General features: G+C 41.1%; 1 protein-coding gene across 1 annotated transcript; it reads right to left on the bottom strand.

Annotated features, from left to right (window-relative positions):
* Positions 1-1,973: 1,973 nt before the first annotated feature.
* Positions 1,974-11,153, bottom strand: LOC148152052 (putative G protein-coupled receptor 139). The gene is made up of 2 exons (XM_087992540.1): positions 11,084-11,153; positions 1,974-2,878 (listed from the first exon to the last, which is right to left on the bottom strand). Exons 1-2 carry the CDS (start codon positions 11,151-11,153, stop codon positions 1,974-1,976), a joined length of 975 nt encoding a protein of 324 aa, XP_087848666.1.
* Positions 11,154-17,798: the final 6,645 nt, after the last annotated feature.

Raw genomic sequence — 17,798 nt, 5'->3', positions numbered from 1 at the left:
TTCAACATATTTAACAAATTTGTCTTCATCCAAGACCTAAACATTACAGCAGTCCCAATGCGTGTTTAAAAAGTTAAGGTCCCCTATCGTTACAACACTAGTACTCGGATAGCTATCTGAGATCTCACTGCATATTTGTTCCTCAATTTCCTGCTGACTATTGGGGGACCTATAGTATAATTTCGTCAATGTGTCCACCCACTTGGTTTTTCTCTGTTCCACAAAATATAGCTTTACTGGGTGATTTCCCCAGAAATATCCTCTCTAAGGACAGCTGTGATGTTTCTCCTAATCAAAACATCATTCCGTTTCCTCTCTTACCTCCCTTTTATCTTTCCTGTAGCATCTGTCCCGCAGAACATTGAGCTGCCAGTCTGACTCCCTCCCCAGCTGTCTTTCTGTAATTGCTATAATATCCCAGTCCCACGTTCCCATCCATGCCGTGAGCTAATCTGCCTTACCTAGCAGGCCTCCTGCATGGAAATAAATGCAGTTTAATCTATAAGCTTTCCCTCATTGCCTGCCATGTTCTTGCTTGCCCTGTTTGTTTAACTTGCTCTCTGTAACCTCTTGTTTATTAGTCACACAGATTAAGCTAATTGATTGGTTTCTCCTTCTGCTTTCCTCTCTTGCAGTGACACTATGATACAGCAGCCATTCAAGTGGGAGTGGAAATAGGAAGTGTGGAAGGGGGCAGTCTAAAAGAGGATAGATAGTCTTCTTTGCATTTGTGAGCACGAGTCTTGAAGGCTAGCTGCTTGCCCAATGCTAGGTTTAGGAACATGTGCTTAGTGCTGGAGAAAATCTTGGCGTGGGAGGGCACAGACTCAGTTATCACCATCCATACAGTACCAACATTGATAGGACTATGAAGGGGGTTCTGCTGAAATATTTTCAATAGTTAAGAACCAAATTTTAAAAAATAAACCTCCAAGATACTAATATCTAGATTACTACCTGTTCAGTACGTGACCAGGCACAGTGTAAATGAAGTCAAGGACTATATTTGTGTATCAAAGATTGATGTGAGAGGGATTGGCTTTAGTTAATGAGGAACTGACACCAATACCTGGGCTAGAAGGGGGATAATCCAGTGGGATGGATTTCACTTGAATCATGTTGGGGCCAATGTCCTTGTGTTGTCAGAGCAAACGGCATTCTGCAAAGTTGTTGAAACCATGAATTCAAGTAATAAGTGTGCAGCCATATTGGAATTTTAATGTCTGGGTGACTGACATTAATTAAGACTGTAAAATTGAGTGAATTAACAGTTTTTTTAAAAAAATAAGACTGATTAAGAGATCCTGCAAAGGCTCTCCAGTGAGTTAAACTAATGTGCTCTTTTTGCAAGCTTACCCTAGTCTGGCAATATATCATTCGAAAATCATGGATGATTAGGTGTCTCACATCATTCAGGTCATTCACCGAAGATCACAATTCATTGCTTATTGAAAAATACACTCCTGTTTTATCAAGCACTTTATTTTAAATTTCAGAGTATTCAGCATGCAAATGGAACCCCAATTGAACACAGGTGCCAGTGAGAAAGAAAGATGGAAGGAAAAGTGAAAGCAAGGTAGAAAGACCAAGAACAAAACAAAGAGAAGGAAGAGAAAGAAGAGAGAATGAGGAAGAAAAAGAGAGGAACGAATGGAGGAAAAAAAATCTTCCTTGACCTTAGGATGTGCCAAGGAACTTTGCAGTAAACTAAGCATTTTCCTATTGTAATGTATCGCACACAGAAGCAAATTTCCATGAAGAAGGGGGATGCAACTGTTTAGATAAATAAGCAGAAGTCTGATCTCTGCGAAGTTAAGTGAGGGACATATATTTTTACCCAACCCATGTGTGTTTGGGATTCACATCTGTCACCTGTGGGGCCTTTTAACCAAGAATTTCTGATTCCAGTTAAAGACTGCAATACACTAAGCCATACCGACAGAACTAAAATAATGCAAAAACAATTTTATATTTCATAACTGTTTAGTCCGAGCAATGAGCATGGTGAATATACATATCAGCATCTTCTTCAGTTCCTCTCGAAATTTAATCTGTGACACCGCATAGATGAAGACATTGTTGCAGGAGCTGAGTAACTGGAGCATATTGGTCGTCTCTTGCAGGATGTATTGTGGGTTATTGAAATCCAGGCTTGTGTAGTAGCCTTCATTTGTGACTCGCACAAAGAGGAATTGTCCAACATAGGTAGCCCACAGGAGGAGGAAGCTAAGCGAGATAGTGACAAGCAGGACAATGGACTTCTTGCGGTTGGCCATCTCTGGGTCTTCATGATTCCCATTACACCGAAGCCTCCTCCGGGCCCTGTTGGCTACAAAAATGTGTCTCACTGTCAGGGCATTGAGCATGAGAATGAGGAAGAATGGAAGAAACGGGGTTAGGATGTGATCCAACCAGTCATAGGCCTGCCAGATTGGCGACGTGTAGAAGACAGACTTGATGTCACAGAACCAGGGCACCCCATCCAAGACGTACAAAGGTCGATAGACAAAGAAGAAAGGGATATTCTTAGCCCAGCTTATGACACAGATCAACCCGATAATCAGTGAAGCGGTTTTCTCGGTACAATATGTGGTCTTAAGGCTTTGACAACAGATAGCTATAAAACGGTCAATAGTGAAGGCCACGGTCAGCCAGACTGAGCCATCCCGTGTAGAATAAACAAGCACTGAACTGACACTGCACATGGGGGTGATGGACAGGACACTGTTCTGAAAGTAAATGCGGCTGATCCGGTTGAGAATGACAGCAGTGATGATGACAAGAAAATCACTCACTGCTATTGCCACCAGGTAGCAAGTGATGCACAGGGAGAGGCCGCACCGTCCTCGGATTAGAATTAGAATCGCCATCAAGTTAGCTGAGACAGAGATATAAACACAATGAATTTACCAAGTTTACTGCAAGTACCAACTATTGTCTCAAAACTTGCTATTATTGAAACTATCCTGACCTATCTCTTTGCTATCTTCAAACTTCAAGAATTCTGATCTCTGATAAATTAGTCACATCCTCTGGTGAGCAAACAAAGTTAAGTTCATTCATAAAATCTGCTTCCCATGTTCTTAATCCCAGGAAAACACATTGATCCATTAATGAAATGCTTATTGAGTTAAATTGTCTCCCTGTCCAGCAAAATTTTTGTTTTAATATTCACATTATTGAACCCTTAACTTGCTATTCCACTTCTTGCAAATTGCTGATATCATGTGAGGTTAAAGTACCTCTGATTTGCCTCATGAATTACCTTTGATATTAATCACTCAATTACTGGAAGTAATGCCTTTATCTGCTAAGGAACTAGTCTTTACAATTACATCCCTGTTTCTCCTGCCTTTTTAATAATTCCTTTAAACCTTGTTATTTACTTAAACATTGGGTCAAATATTTCATTATAGCACTTGTTGTAAAGGTTACTTGTTAATGCTTGGGAGACCTATCCCACCATATACACTGTAATAGCTGATGAAACAGCTTAGCTTACTTTGTCTATTGAAAACTAGTGATAAGCAATAAATGTTGACCTTTTGAGTGCTTTTGATAGTTATTTGGGAGTTCAGCTGTATTGAAAATTAGACAATCAAACATAAATCAGAAGGTAGGATTACAGGTGATTGATTAGAGTCGATTGTTTCCAGAAAATAAAAAGGAGCAGAACGTGTGAATTTCATACTGCACCAAATGCAAGGAAATTCAATCATAAAACAAATTTAAAGGCTTTGTATCTTAACACACGAAATATGGCACAGTTCGAGGTAAATGAATGTGATCACAGTGTCATGATGAAAACATGTTTACAGGGCCATCCAAACTGGGAACTTAACATTGCCAGGTTATTTGACCTCTAGGAGATACGGGGTGGGGGTAGCGGAATGGAAAAGGGGGTGGGTAGCACTATTATTAAGAGATGAAATGAAGAAGTTGTTAGGGATGATCTAGACTCAGATGATGTTGAGTCCATTTAGGTGGAGGCAAATAATAGAAAGGGAAATAAGGCATTGGTAGAAGTAGTGTTGTTACGAACAGCGTACTTCACATAGAAAGTGCTTTCTGAGTTTAAAGTACAGCAAAATCAGCCAGTATACAGAACAGCTAAGAGACAGGCTCTTCCAAAATAGATACATGTAACAATTGGCTGTTAAATGGATATCTGAGTTCTGGTTGCTGTTTTGTCAACAGTTTACATTTAACCAATTAACTTAAATTAAGCCCAGGATACCAAAGACCAACTGAATTTGAATGTATTGTAATGACAACATCGGACCAATGCGAGAGTAAGATGTTGGGGATTATATATATTAAAAAAAAATTCAGAATTAGTGAGAGGAACTGTCATCTGACGAAATAAGCATCTTATTCTCAAAGAAATCTCCAAAGGCACTATCTATCAAAGGTACCTTTTCCAGTAAAAGCAGTAAAGAAGTAAGATAATGCCCCAGGGAGAGACAAGAGAATCAGAAGGACAGAAACAAGCAACAGATTCAGAACATCGGAAGGAAGATAACATCAGAGACAGTGTGGACTTTGAGAGATTAAGTTGATTTAATGTTTAATCATTGTGTTATTAGAACCATATTTCATAGAATTTTGGTCAGATAGGGATTAGATAGTAAAAAAGGATTTGTTCATACTTTCATTTAGTTTTCAAGTTAGAAAAATAATTTGTTTTCTTTAAACCTTAGAAATCAGCAATTTCCTTTCACTTATTCAAACTTAGATTACGAGATGAGGCGAGCTTTTCTGGATGTTTTAGTTTTAATTAAAAGAGGGGTTTGACCTCCATGTCATAACAGATTGTGGGCTCAACATTTGGGATTTGGACAGATTTGGATGGATCACATCCGGGATTTGAACAGATTTGAAGTACAAAAGTTCCCAGCAGATTTAAATACACTTGGAGATTAGTGTCCTAGATCTTTCAATAAAACTTAGGTGAGAAAAATCTGTTTAATTTCAGCTACTGGTAGTTAGTTACATTAAAAGTGAGAGAAATGGCACTTTCAGTTCCCAAATGCTTTCTGGAAGTGGAAGAAGTGACTTTGGGAGTTTTACAAAAGAGAAGGAAAAGCTGCTGCAATTGGCAGACAAGCTGGAATTGGAATTGCCTGTGTCTCTGAAATAAGGTAAAGTTATTACTGAAATAGCTCAAAATTGAAACGTGCTGGAAAGGCCATTAAAATCTTTGGAAATAGCTAAAATTCAATTGCAGATGAATCAGCTTGAGTTAGAGGAGAAAGAAAAGGAGAGAACATTCATAGCAGAGCAAAGAAAAAAGAGAGAGGAGAAACAGAGAGAGTTTGAACTTGAGAAGTTGTGAATTAGTGAGGAAAGTCAAGTTAACAGGATGAAGAGGAAGTAAAAAATATAGGGTTGTATACAAATATGTTAAAATGCTGGCACATTTCAATGAGAAAGATATTAAAGCTTTTTTAATGTGTTTGAAAAATTGGCTAGGCAGATGGAGTGGCCAGAAAACTTGTGGGTGATGCTAGTTCAATCTAAGCTGGTAGGCAGGGCATGTGAGGTATTTGCAGCACTGTCAGATGAGGGGTCAAGAGACTACACAGATGTCAAACAGACTATTTTGAGTGCTTATGAATTGGTACCAGAAGGAAAAGACAGTGGTTCAGAAACATAAAAAAAACCAGGTCAGACTTTTATTGAGTTCCAAAGAATTAAACATAGCAATTTTGATAGATGGACATGGACTTTAAAAATGGACAAGACCTATGAGGCTCTAAGAGAGATTATTCTGCTGGAGGAGTTTAAAAACTTACTTCCAGAGATGATACAAATTCACATGGATGAACAGAAAGTTCAAGAAGTGAGAAGAATCAGAGTTGGCAGATGAATATGCGTTGGTGCACAAGGTGACATTTTGCTTCCGACAGGAATTTCATCCTGGGAGGGATAGAAATTGGGAGAAAGACAGATTCTTTCTGACAAAAGAAGCAGTAGATAACCCTGGAAATGGCTTACCACTGGCAAAAAAAAAAAGAAGTTCAAGGTGGTGAAAAGGAGGTGAAAAGCCGTAACATGACCTCCCAACTCCTGTACTCAATACTCTGACCAATAAAGGAAAGCATACCAAACACCAGCTTCTCTATCCTATCTACCTGCGACTCTACTTTCAAGGAGCTATGATCATGCACTCCAAAGTCTCTTTGTTCAGCAACATTCCCCAGGACCTTACCATTAACTGTATAAGTCCTACTCTGATTTGCTTTTCCAAAATGCAGGACCTCACATTTATGTAAATTAAACTCTTTCACTCCTCAGCCCATTGGCCCATCTGATCAATATCCTGTTTAACTCTGAGGTAATCTTTTTCGCTGTACACTATACCTCCAATTTTGGTGTCATCTGCAAACTTATTAACTATACTTCTTATGTTCACATTCAAATAATTTATAAAAATTATGAACCAATACCGATCCTTGTGGCACTCCATTGGTTACAGGCCTCCAGTCTGAAAAGCAATCTCCACCACCACCCTCTGTCTTATACCTTTGAGTCAGATAAATAGCTAGTTCTCCCTGTATTCCATGAGATCTATGGGAACCATGGTCCAAGATCCCATGGAGAACCTTGTCGAATGCCTTACTGAAGATCACGTCCACCGCTCTGCCCTCATCAATCCTCTTTGTTACTTCTTCAAAAAACTCAGTCAAGCTCGTGAGACATGATTTCCCACTCACAAAGCCATGCTGATTATCCCTAATCAGACGTTGCCTTCACAAATACATTTAAATCCTGTCCCTCAGGAATCAAGCCACCAACCTGCCCACCACTGACATCAGGCTCACTGGTTTGTAGTTCTCTGGCTTTTCCTTACCACCTTTCTTAAATAGTGGCATCACATTAGTGAACCACCAGCCTTCAGCACCTCACCTGTGACTATTGATGATACAAATATCTCAGCAAGAGGCCCAGCAATCACTTCCCTCACTTCCTGTAGCGTTCCAAGATGCACCTGATCAGGTCCTGGGGATTTGTCTATTTTTATGCATTTCAAGACATCCAGCATCTCATTCTCTGTAATCTTGACATTTTTCAAAATGTCACCATCTATTTCCCTATGTTCTATATCTTCCACATCCTTTTCCACAGTAAACACTGATGCAAAATACTCATTTAGTATCTCCCCCATCTTCTGTGGCTCCACACATAGGCTGCCTTGCTGATCTTTGAGGGACCCTATTCTATGTCTAGTAACCACCTTGTCCTTAATGTAATTATAAAATCCCTTTGGATTCTCCTTAATTCTATTTGCCAAACCTATCTAATGTCCCCTTTTTGCCCTCCTGATTTCCCTCTTAAGTATACTTCTACTGCCTTTATACTCTTCTAAGGATTCACTCGATCTATCCTGTCTATGCCTGACATATACTTCCTTCTTTTTCTTAAACAAAATTTCAATTTCTTTAGTCATCTAGCATTCCCTATACCTACCAGACTTTCCTTTCATCCTAACTGGAATATACCATCTCTGGACTCTCACTACCTTATTTTTGAAGACTTCCCATTTTCCAGTGATCCCTTTACCTGTGAACATCTGCCCCCAATCAGCTTTTCAAAGTTCTTGCCCAATACCATCATAATTGGCCTACCTCCAATTTAGAACTTCAACTTTTAGATCTGGTCTATCCTTTTCCATCACTATTTTAAAACTAATAGAACTATGATTGCTGGCCCCAAAGTGCTCCCCCACTGACACCTCAGTCACCTGCCCTGCCTTATTTCCCAAGAGTAGGTCAAGTTTTGCACCTTCTCTAGTAGGTACATCCACATACTGAATCAGAAAATTGTCTTGTCCAGACTTAATAAATTCCTCTCCATCTAAACCCTTCACGCTAAGGCAGTCCCAGTCTATGTTTGGAAAGTTAAAATCCCCTACCATGACCACCCTATTATTCTTACAGATAACTGAGATCTCCTTACAAATTTGTTTCTCAACTTCCCACTGACTCTTCGGGGGTTCATAATGCAATCTCAATGAGGTGATCATCCCTTCTTATTTCTCAGTTATACCCAAATGACTTGGATGTATTCCCAGGAATATCCTCCCTAAGTATAGCAGTGATGCTATCCCTTATTAAAAACACCACTCCCCCTCCTCTCTTGCCTCTCTTTCTGTCCTTCCTGTAGCATTTGTATCCTGGAACATTGAACTGCCAGTCCTGTCCATCCTTGAGCCATGTTTCTGCAATTGCTATGATATCCCAGTCCCATGTTCCTAACCATGCCCTGAGTTCACCTGCCTTCCCTGTTAGTCCTCTTGTATTGAAATAAATGCAGTTTAATTTATCAGTCCTATCTTGCTCTCTGCTTTATTCTTGCCTGCCCTGACTGTTTGACTTGCTCCTTTTCCCAACTGTACCAGTGCCAGATTGATCTCTTTCCTTACTATTTCCCTGGGTCCCAACCCACAAACTTACAAGTTTAAATCCTTCCGAGAAGCTCTAGCAAATCTCCCTGCCAGTATATTAGGCCCCTTCCAATTCAGGTGCAATCTGTCCTTCTTGTACAGATCAGTTCTACCCCAGAAGAGATTCCAATAATCCAAAAATGTGAATCCTTCTCCCCGCACCAGCTCTTCAGCCATGCATTCATCTGCTCTACTCTCCTATTCCTACCCTCACCAGCTCGTAGCACTGAGAGTAATCCAGATATTACTACTCTCAAGGACGTCCTTTTTAAATTTCTGCCTAACTCTCTGTAATCTCCCTTCAGAATCTCAACATTTTCCCTTCCACATTGTCCATATTGGAACCAATGACCTCTTGCTGGCCCCTCTCCCCCGTGAGAACATTCTGCACCCTCTCTGAGACATCCTTGATCCTGGAAGGAAAGCAACACACCATTCTGCTTTTTCACTGCTGGTCACAGCAACGTCTGTCTGTACCTCGGACTATAGAATCCCCTAACACAATTGATCTCTTGGAAGCCGACATACCCCTCATTGCATTAGAGCCAGTCACAATACCAGAAACTTGGCTGTTCGTGCTATATTCCCCTGAGAATCCATCACCCCCTATATTTTCCAAAACAGCATACCTGTTTGAAATGGTTATATCCACAAAAGGCTCCTGCACTAGGTGCCTACCTCTTTTATCTTTCCTGGAGTTAACTCATCCATGTGACTGTATCTGAGACTTTCCCCCTTTCCTATAACTGCTATCCATCACATACTGTTGCTGTTGCAAATTCCTCATTGCTTCAAACTGTTTCTCCAACCGGTCCATTCGATCTGATAAGATTCGCATCCAACAGCATTTATGGCAGATATAATCCGCAGTAACCCTTAAACACTCTTTAAACTCCCACATCTGACAAGAAGTACATATCACTGCAAAGGCCATTTTTGCTCCTTCACAATCTACAGACCCTGAAAATAACATTGTCTTATTCCTCTACAAAACACTGCCCCAGGTTAAATGAATAGTTATGGCTTATATTTTAAGTTTAATCAAGAGACATATCCAAAAGCATATGATCAAGAAAGAGCCCACTCTACTCACTACTGCAGCCTTTCTATTGGACACACTTAAAACAATGATTAATGTATCTGATTCTGTGCTGTGAACTTCACCCAAACAGGTTCCTCCAAGATTAGTTGTGAATTTCACTGTTTGTTAATTTTCCCAGATGCACTCCGATGTCCAGCGATACATGAATTCAAAACATCAAAGACAGTAACTGTGCAGGTTCTCTCTCTCTCTCCTGCACTGTCCTCACCATGTGCTATTTTTGTCTGTTCTTCTCCCTTTTAAAACTGCTGTTGTTTTGATTTTTTTTCCCCAAAAGTTCCAAAACAATGCAACAGCATATGAAATAGAAATTGCTGCTCCTGGAATTCGAGGAAATCATCTCCAGCACCTAAAATACCTCAAAAGTAGTAGTTGTTAAAGCCAGAAATTTTTCCCATCCTCCATCTTGGATTACTCAGAATCCTTATGAGCAAAGATTAAACAAATTGGGACTCTAATCGCTGGACATTTGAAGAATGAGAGGTGATCTCACTGAAACATGTATGATTCTTTTGGGACTAGACTGGCTAGACGTTGAGAGGACATTTGCCCTTATGAGAGAGTCTAGGACTAGAGGGCATAGTCTGAGAATAAAGGGAAGCCAATTTAAGACTGAAAGGAGGACTTTCTTTACTCAGAGTTGAATGGCTGTCACTGTTTACCATGGAGAGCTGTTGTGGCACAGTGCTTGTGTGTGTTTAAAGCTGAGATAGTCAGAGAATCGAGGGGTTATTGGGAAAAATGTTGGAAAGTGGATATGAGGAATATCAGATCAACCATGATCCTATTGACTGGCAGGGCAGGCTCGAAGAACAGAACAGTACTCTCGGGTTCCTGTTTTTTAAGGAATTATTGTCAGCTGAAGAAAAATTATACTACAGAGGAAAATCTTGTATTTTCATGCACCTATTTCAAACATTTTCATTATTAATTCCTCAGATCACATTCGTGCTAACTGCCCACTTAAAAGTCACTGCTCGGCAGTTATTAACAGCACTGTAGGATAGTGTAATCACTGACTATTTATTTATATTATTAGTCATCTAACGTAACAATTGCATTGAAATATGATGAGCATATGAAATACTTGTTCTGGTATAGTGATAAGGTCCATGTAGGAAAATATATTTTTGGGTATTTTAGAGTCATAGAGTCATACAGCACAGCAACAGACCCTTAGGCCTTACCATGTCAATTCCGACCAACAAATACCAATCTACACAAATCCCATTCAAATGCATTTAGTCCATAATCTACTGTGCTCTTGTATTTTAAAGTGCCTTCCAGGCAGTGTGTTCCATATTCCTGACACACTCTGGATGAAGAAAAATCTTCAAATTGAAGAATATATTTCACCGTTCCAGAAGACAAGAACAACAGTATCATACTCTAAAATTCAGCAAATCTGTGTTAGAACCTGATTGATGCTCTCATCCTTGGACAGCACTGAATAGTACTTTTGAAAAATCTGCATCAAAAAATCAAGTGACAGTATTTCTGGTAATTTACAAAAGCAAATGTGATCCACCGCTTACCAGAGACGCCAATAGCTGCCAGGATGGGGTAGCAGATGGCATAAAAGAGACCATTCGCTGGTGCATGCATGGTCTTTCATAGACTAAGGGAATGGAAGAAATTCACATAGCCGTAGAACTTAACACTGTGGTACATTCAAAGAGTCCCTCATTTATTGCGAGTGAGCATCTCCAGAGGCACAATTAAGTTGCAACATGCAAGTTAGTTACATTTCAGTGAACAAACAGTTTAACTTATTGTTTCATGCTCTTCCAAACCCATGCGCTTTTCCACTAGGAAGGATAGGTAAACGGGAGCGCCATCACCTGCACACTCTTCCCCAAGACACATCGAATCTGTACATGGATCCGTATCATTGGTCCTTCATTGTCACTGAGTGAAGTCCATGAAGTCCCTTTCTAACAGCATTCTGAATATCCTGACACTACATGGACTTCAGCAGTTGAAGGATGCAGGTCAGCCCCATGTTCTTCAGGGCAATAAATGCTGGTCGAGCAAGTGATGCCCTCATCCTCCAAATGAACACTAGAAAATAATTATATCTGTATGTAACTTTGGTAAAATGGATGATTCAATGGTTGTTGTGGGCAAGCTGGTGGCTGCAAATTCTGTGTTTGACTGAAAGAGAGCTAATGGAACAGAAAGATGTCACTGATCCACTGTGTCTGCATTTAATGAAAAACAAACACCCTACCCTCCAGCCTACTCTGACTCTCCAGCAGTTATTTCATGGCCCTTGCAGACCGTAGCACGTGGGGTATATTGCCACCAGATTTCTGCCTCGACCATTTTTCAGGCAGACTTTCAAATCCTGCCACTCTCTTGCGGTGCAGGGATTTGGGTGTAGTGATTTTTTCTTACGTTTTTGTGAAATGTGAGCATTGCTGGCTGGCCAGCATTTATTGTCCATTCCTCATTTCTGTTGAGAAGATTAGATTAGATTCCCTAAAGTGTGGAAGCAGACCCTTTGGCCCAACCAGTCCACACCGACCCTCTGAAAAGTAACCCACCCAGTCCCATTTTCCCTCTGACTAATGCACTTAACACTACGGGCAACTTAGCATGGCCAATTCACCTGACCTGCACATCTTTGGACTGTGGACAGAAACCGGAGCACCCGGAAGAAACCCACACAGACTCGGGGAGAATGTGCAAACTCCACACAGGTTCGAGGCCGGAATCGAACCTGGAATCCTGGTGCTGTGAGGCAGCAGTGCTAATCACTGAGCCACTGTGCTGCCCTAGGTGGTAATGATCAGGCTTCTTGAACCACTGCAGTTCTTCTGCTGTGGGTTGATCCACATTTATATTAGGGAGGGAATTCCAAGTTTTTGACCCAGCGACAGTGACAGAATGGTGATATATTTCTAAGTCAGGATGGTAGAGTGGTTTAGAGAGGAACTTGAAGGTGGTGGTTTTCCCAGATATCTGCTTCTACGGTCCTTCCAGATGGAGTAGTGGTGATTTTGGAAGGAGCTGTCTCAGGACCTTTGGTGAATTTCTGCAGTGCATCTTGTAGATAGTCCACATTGCTCTTACTGAGCGTCAGTGGTGGAGGAGTATGTGCTTGTGGATGTAGTGCCAATCAAGTGGGCTGCTTTGTCCTGGATGGTGTAAAGTTCTTATTAGTGTTGTTGGAGCTGCAGTCATCACACTGCTGATGTGTGCCTCATAGATGGTGAACAGGCTTTGGAGAGTAATGAGGTGATTTACTCGACACAATTTTTCTAGCCTCTGAACTGTTCTTGAAGCCATTGTGATTTATGTGATGAGTCCAGCTGAGTATCTGATCAATGATAACCCCTGAGATGTTGATAGTGGGGGATTCAGTGATGATAAAACCATTGAATGTCAAGGGGAGTGGTTAGATTATCTCTTACTTGTGAAGGAAATAGCTTGGTGTTCATGTTGTGCGAATGTCAATTGCCACTTGTCAGCCCCAACCTGGATGTTACCCAGATCTTGTTCCATTTGGACATGGATTGCTTCAGTGTCTGAGGAGTTGCAAACGGTGCTGAACATTGTGTAATCATCAGTGAACACCCCCATGTCTGACCTTATGATGGAGGGAAGGTCATTGATGAAGCAGCTGAAGATGATTGGGCCTGGGACACTACTCTTAGGAACTCCTGCTGAGATGTCCTGTAGCTAAAGTGACTGTCCTCCAACAACCATGATCAATACAGACCATTTTGCTATAACATAACACTTCTGGTCTTCTGCAACAATGTGATAAACAAAATCATGCAGTGGAAAACCACTTTTGAAAATGGCACGGTTTTAGATTGCCAATAGAAAATCGTTTAGTAGAAAGTTTGTGTTATCCAAACAATTTACATAATTTGTCAATCATATTATAGGCAATTTGTGTTGACGACACATGCGTTATATCAGAATGACCTGCATCATTTTATCTCTTCGTCCTAAGAGCTATATCTATCTCCTTTTTGCAAACAGTCCATGTTTTTGCCTCAACTACTTTCTTTGTTTGAGAATTCCAAAGGCTTACTATTGTCTGCGTGGAGAAATTTCACCTCACTTCAGTCTTAATTGGCCCTCCCTGTATACTGAGTTTGTAACCTCAGGTTCTGGACTCCCCAGTCTTTGGGAAAGTTCTTTGTGCATTCACCTTGTTTAGTGCTGTTAGAATTTTCTATGAGACCCCCTCCATTCTTCTGAACTCAGTGATATAGTCTAAACCAATCCAGTTTCTCTTCACACATTTGTCCTGCCATCAGATAAATTAACTACATGAGTTCCTCAGGATAGTGCTCTTGGCCCAACTATCATCAGTTGTTTTGTCAATTACTTTCTCTTCATTATTCAGTCAGACATAGGGATGCTCACTGCTGTTTACACAATGGCCAGTGCCATTTACTACTCCTCAGACACGGGAACTGTCCATGCTCAATGCAGCTAAACTTGGACAGAAATGTACTTTCTATAAACATGCACATCACATGGAAAAGAAATGTAAACGCATAAAACGCTAAGCAGAGATCAGAGGGGAAACTTTGACTGATTATCATTACCCAGTGTTACAGTGTGATAGGGAGACAAAGAGCAGGAACCGGGTCTGATTCCCCCGACATTAACCCAGGATCACTGGGTAACGATCTGCAAAACCTGTATTGGATACAGGCCTGGACAACATTCTGGCTATATTACTGAAGACCTATGCTTCTGAACTTTCCATCCCCTTTGCCAAGCTGTTCCAGTACAGTTACAACACTGACATCTACCTGACAAGATGCAAAATTGTACAGGTATGTCCTGTGCACAAATAGCAGCATGACTCCATCTGACCAATGCTACTTACCAGCTGGCCCAAAGAGCTGGCCCAGATGAGATATCTTGAATCTGAGCACAACCTTCGGGTATCTCGATCCTGGTCACAGAAAACAGTGTCTATGCCTCTAACTATATTATCCCCAATTCCAACTACATTTCACTTCTCTCCCCTCACTTGAATGGCTCCCTGCACCATGGTACTGTGGTCAGTCGGCTCATCCTCCCTGCAGTCCCCATTCCCATCCACACAGGGAGCAATACTCTTGAACTTGTTTGACAAGGATAAGGACTGAGGCTCCCGCAACTTTACGTCCACGATCCTCTATCTACCTCACCCATGGCCAAATCCTTCTGTTCCTGACTATTGGCCGGATTCGAGTTATAGTTTAATGGGTGTTACGGTCTCCTGAAACATACGTCCAGGTAACTGCCCCACTCCCTGACATGTTACAATGTTTGAAGCTCAGACTCCAGCTCATCGACTCTGAGCCAGAGTTCTTCCAGTAATTGACATTTACTACAATCGGGATCCACCAGCTTCCACGTCATGCAGAAACAACACATTAGGTGAAAGTGAGGACTGCAGATGCTGGAGATCAGAGTCTAGATTGGAGTGGTGCTGAAAAAGCACAGCAGGTCAGGCATTATCGGAGGAGCAGGGAAATCGACATTTCAAGCAAAAGCCCTTCATCAGGAATGAGGCTTTTGCCCGAAACAGTGATTTCCCTGCTCCTAGGATGCTGCCTGACCTGCTGTACTTTTCCAGCACCACTCTAATCTCGAAACAACACATTATCTCACTCTACATCCTTATTTTATTTAATTTGTTTTGAATTTTTAAAAAATATTTAACTGTTTTTGTATCTCTGCTTATGCAAGTTGTAACCAAGAAATAAGTTGTATCCAATAAATTTCCAATTCAAATTTGGCAAACCCATTATTAGCCAATGTCATTGTGTCTTTCACATCCAAAGCCAGTGATCCTAACTTCCAACTAAACAGTGTCCATCTCCCACTGCAACATCTGCCTGTGCACAAATTGAAGTCCAAGTTCCAGCAGAAAATTGCACACAGGTTTTGAGAAGCACAACAGAAACAGAATAATTACTCAGCCACGTGCTTGCTTATCAGACATGCTGCCATAAAAATGAAGAGTCACACAAGAGGCATTGCATCTTGGTTCTGCAGATCCTGGGTCAACAGGTGGAACACCACAGGGATATCTGTATCCAAAAAGGAATATATAATGGAGAGTGTATATGGCAGGTAACAGCCGCCATGATGAGCACTTCAACCAAATGCGAAAGATCAAGGACACAGTGACAGAAATGGTTTCACAACCTACTGCACATGGGCAAAAGCAGTTATTTAACAATTGCAGACATTTCACTCTTTATTGGGTTTCAGTTACCAGACAGGACACAATCAGTGCATTATTTTCCCATCAACAAGGATGGCGAATGGCCCATGTATGTCCAAGGATGAGGTACCACCTGAATTCCCAGTGTGACACACTGCTCAGTTGATTCAGTCTGTCTTTGGATTCATGCTTTTACACTTACTTTTCCTCCTCATAGGACAAGGCATGTCTGAATGCCCATGTTGGGGCATGGAAACCTGATGATTCATCCAGTAGAAGACAGAGCATGCAGATAACCAGGATGGCATCACTGTTCAGTACAGATGCTGGTGAATTGCTCCTTGGATGCAGCTTGACCTGCTGTACTTTTTTAGCACTATACTCTCAACACACAGCCAAATTTTTCTAAATGTCAAGTGATAGAGGGATGGCTGCCTGATCGTAGTCTTCTTTGATGCTACTATGAAAATGCATTTTTCCTGGTTATGTGCTACCTTTTGATTTATACAGACGTTACAGTATTTTGATGAAGTTAATTTCTATAATATGATGGACGATCCTGCTTGAACCCACTCCTGCTCGAGTTTCTTCAAAGCCTGGCATTTGCAAACAGTTTCAGGAAGAAAATGGAGGAAGGCTGCTCATGTTTCTGATGCAGCAAGGAGCATTGTACGTGACCTCAGTGTGCAGTGATCCACTGGGAATCTTCATTGAGACTATGGGCTCTGCAATTCTGTAGGGCCTGCCATGTCCACTGGAACATGCAATACAGAGAGAGCACTACTGGAGAGACTTTGGAAGATGTAGAAGATGAAGGTACATGATTTTTCTTTGTAGTATTGATAGCCTGTGCAATCTGTTGGGTTCCTCCACTTGGTGTACATCACCTGGCATTGTGTGGAGAGACTTAGCAAGGTGTCTGTGTACCTGTACTGCTGACCCAAGTGCTGTACTTCATCAAATGACACCAAAGAACCTGCTCCTACACCAACTAGAGCACCATTGTAACTGCTGTTTTCCCCTAAGGGTGACTGTGTGTACATATCTCTCTGATTCTGAAACTTTCTGCACACTGGTGTAGTGCCCTAGCATGTTTAATAGACTTTAATGCATGTTACAGCCTTCTGCATCTGGTATTTGTGTTAATGTATGGGTTCATTATATGGATGATAGTCCTTGGACATTCCTTCCTCTTTGATGCTTGGTCTACCTTCACAGCGCTGGGAAAAAAGATGCCCTTCATCAGGAATGGCCACGTCTGTCAATCATGAGGTGGCTTTGGCACTTGGTAACAATTTCAGTGCAGACAGTTGTCTACTATGTGGTGTGGATATCATGGCTGTCTAACATAATATTTCAAAACATTGGTGTCTTTCCAGAGGATGGATTTCTTCACATTAAGTTGCACTCTCTGGCAATTAGCAGTCTGCAAGATCATCTGTATGGCTATAAGCAAGGAATGAGGATTATTCCCCAAAGTGGATTTACCTCTCCTCTTTTCCAGCTATCCTATACCTTTATCTTGAAGGTCAAAGACCAGCCTTAGAGGCAAGAACAGCATTTAAGCTGCCAGCTTACACAGCTCCATATTAAGCTCATCAACCTTTAACTCATGCCTTCAGAGCTGCTCACTTACTCACCAAGTTGTAGAGCAGACTATGATTGGTGCACATTTTGGTCATAAAAAATCACAACATCCTGTTTCCTATACTCCTTTTTCGTATTTCTTGCCTGATGTGATGATGCTGTGGTTTTAAGAGGTTATTTTGTCCATTTTTTTTCAAAACAGAGGCTTTAAGAAAGAGATGCTGAGATGTCTACTTGGAAAGCCAGTAAACACCTTGAGGGACCTTGGTTTTTTTTTAATTGGAACAATAGAAATAGCCTGGATAAGTATGGCTAACTCTCTCAGACCACAACTTTTTTGTTTACAGCTTTTTGGAGAGTGAAAAAGGCAGAAGTTGCTAGAGTTTTGAAGAAATAGAAGCAATCTTTTCCCACTCTTCATTACAGCTAGAAGCTGGATTTCTCCCTGTTGCTGGGTTACGTCTGGGATAAATCTA

Source organism: Chiloscyllium plagiosum, unplaced genomic scaffold, assembly GCF_037043375.1.
Source record: "Chiloscyllium plagiosum isolate Xiang-an unplaced genomic scaffold, Cpla_swu_hap1 HiC_scaffold_1, whole genome shotgun sequence".
In the NCBI taxonomy this organism is placed as follows: Eukaryota; Metazoa; Chordata; class Chondrichthyes; order Orectolobiformes; family Hemiscylliidae; genus Chiloscyllium; species Chiloscyllium plagiosum.
Note: the sequence above shows the minus strand (reverse complement) of the source record. Positions and strands in the feature narration are given on the sequence as shown.

What these genes read in the sequence shown, in the direction of transcription:
- LOC148152052 (XM_087992540.1), bottom strand. Translation starts at nt 11,153, where the DNA reads ATGCATGCACCAGCGAATGGTCTCTTTTATGCCATCTGCTACCCCATC. An exon ending in GGCAGCTATTGGCGTCTCTG is followed by an intron (nt 2,879 to 11,083) that starts GTAAGCGGTGGA and finishes TCTCTGTCTCAG; the next exon opens with CTAACTTGATGGCGATTCTA.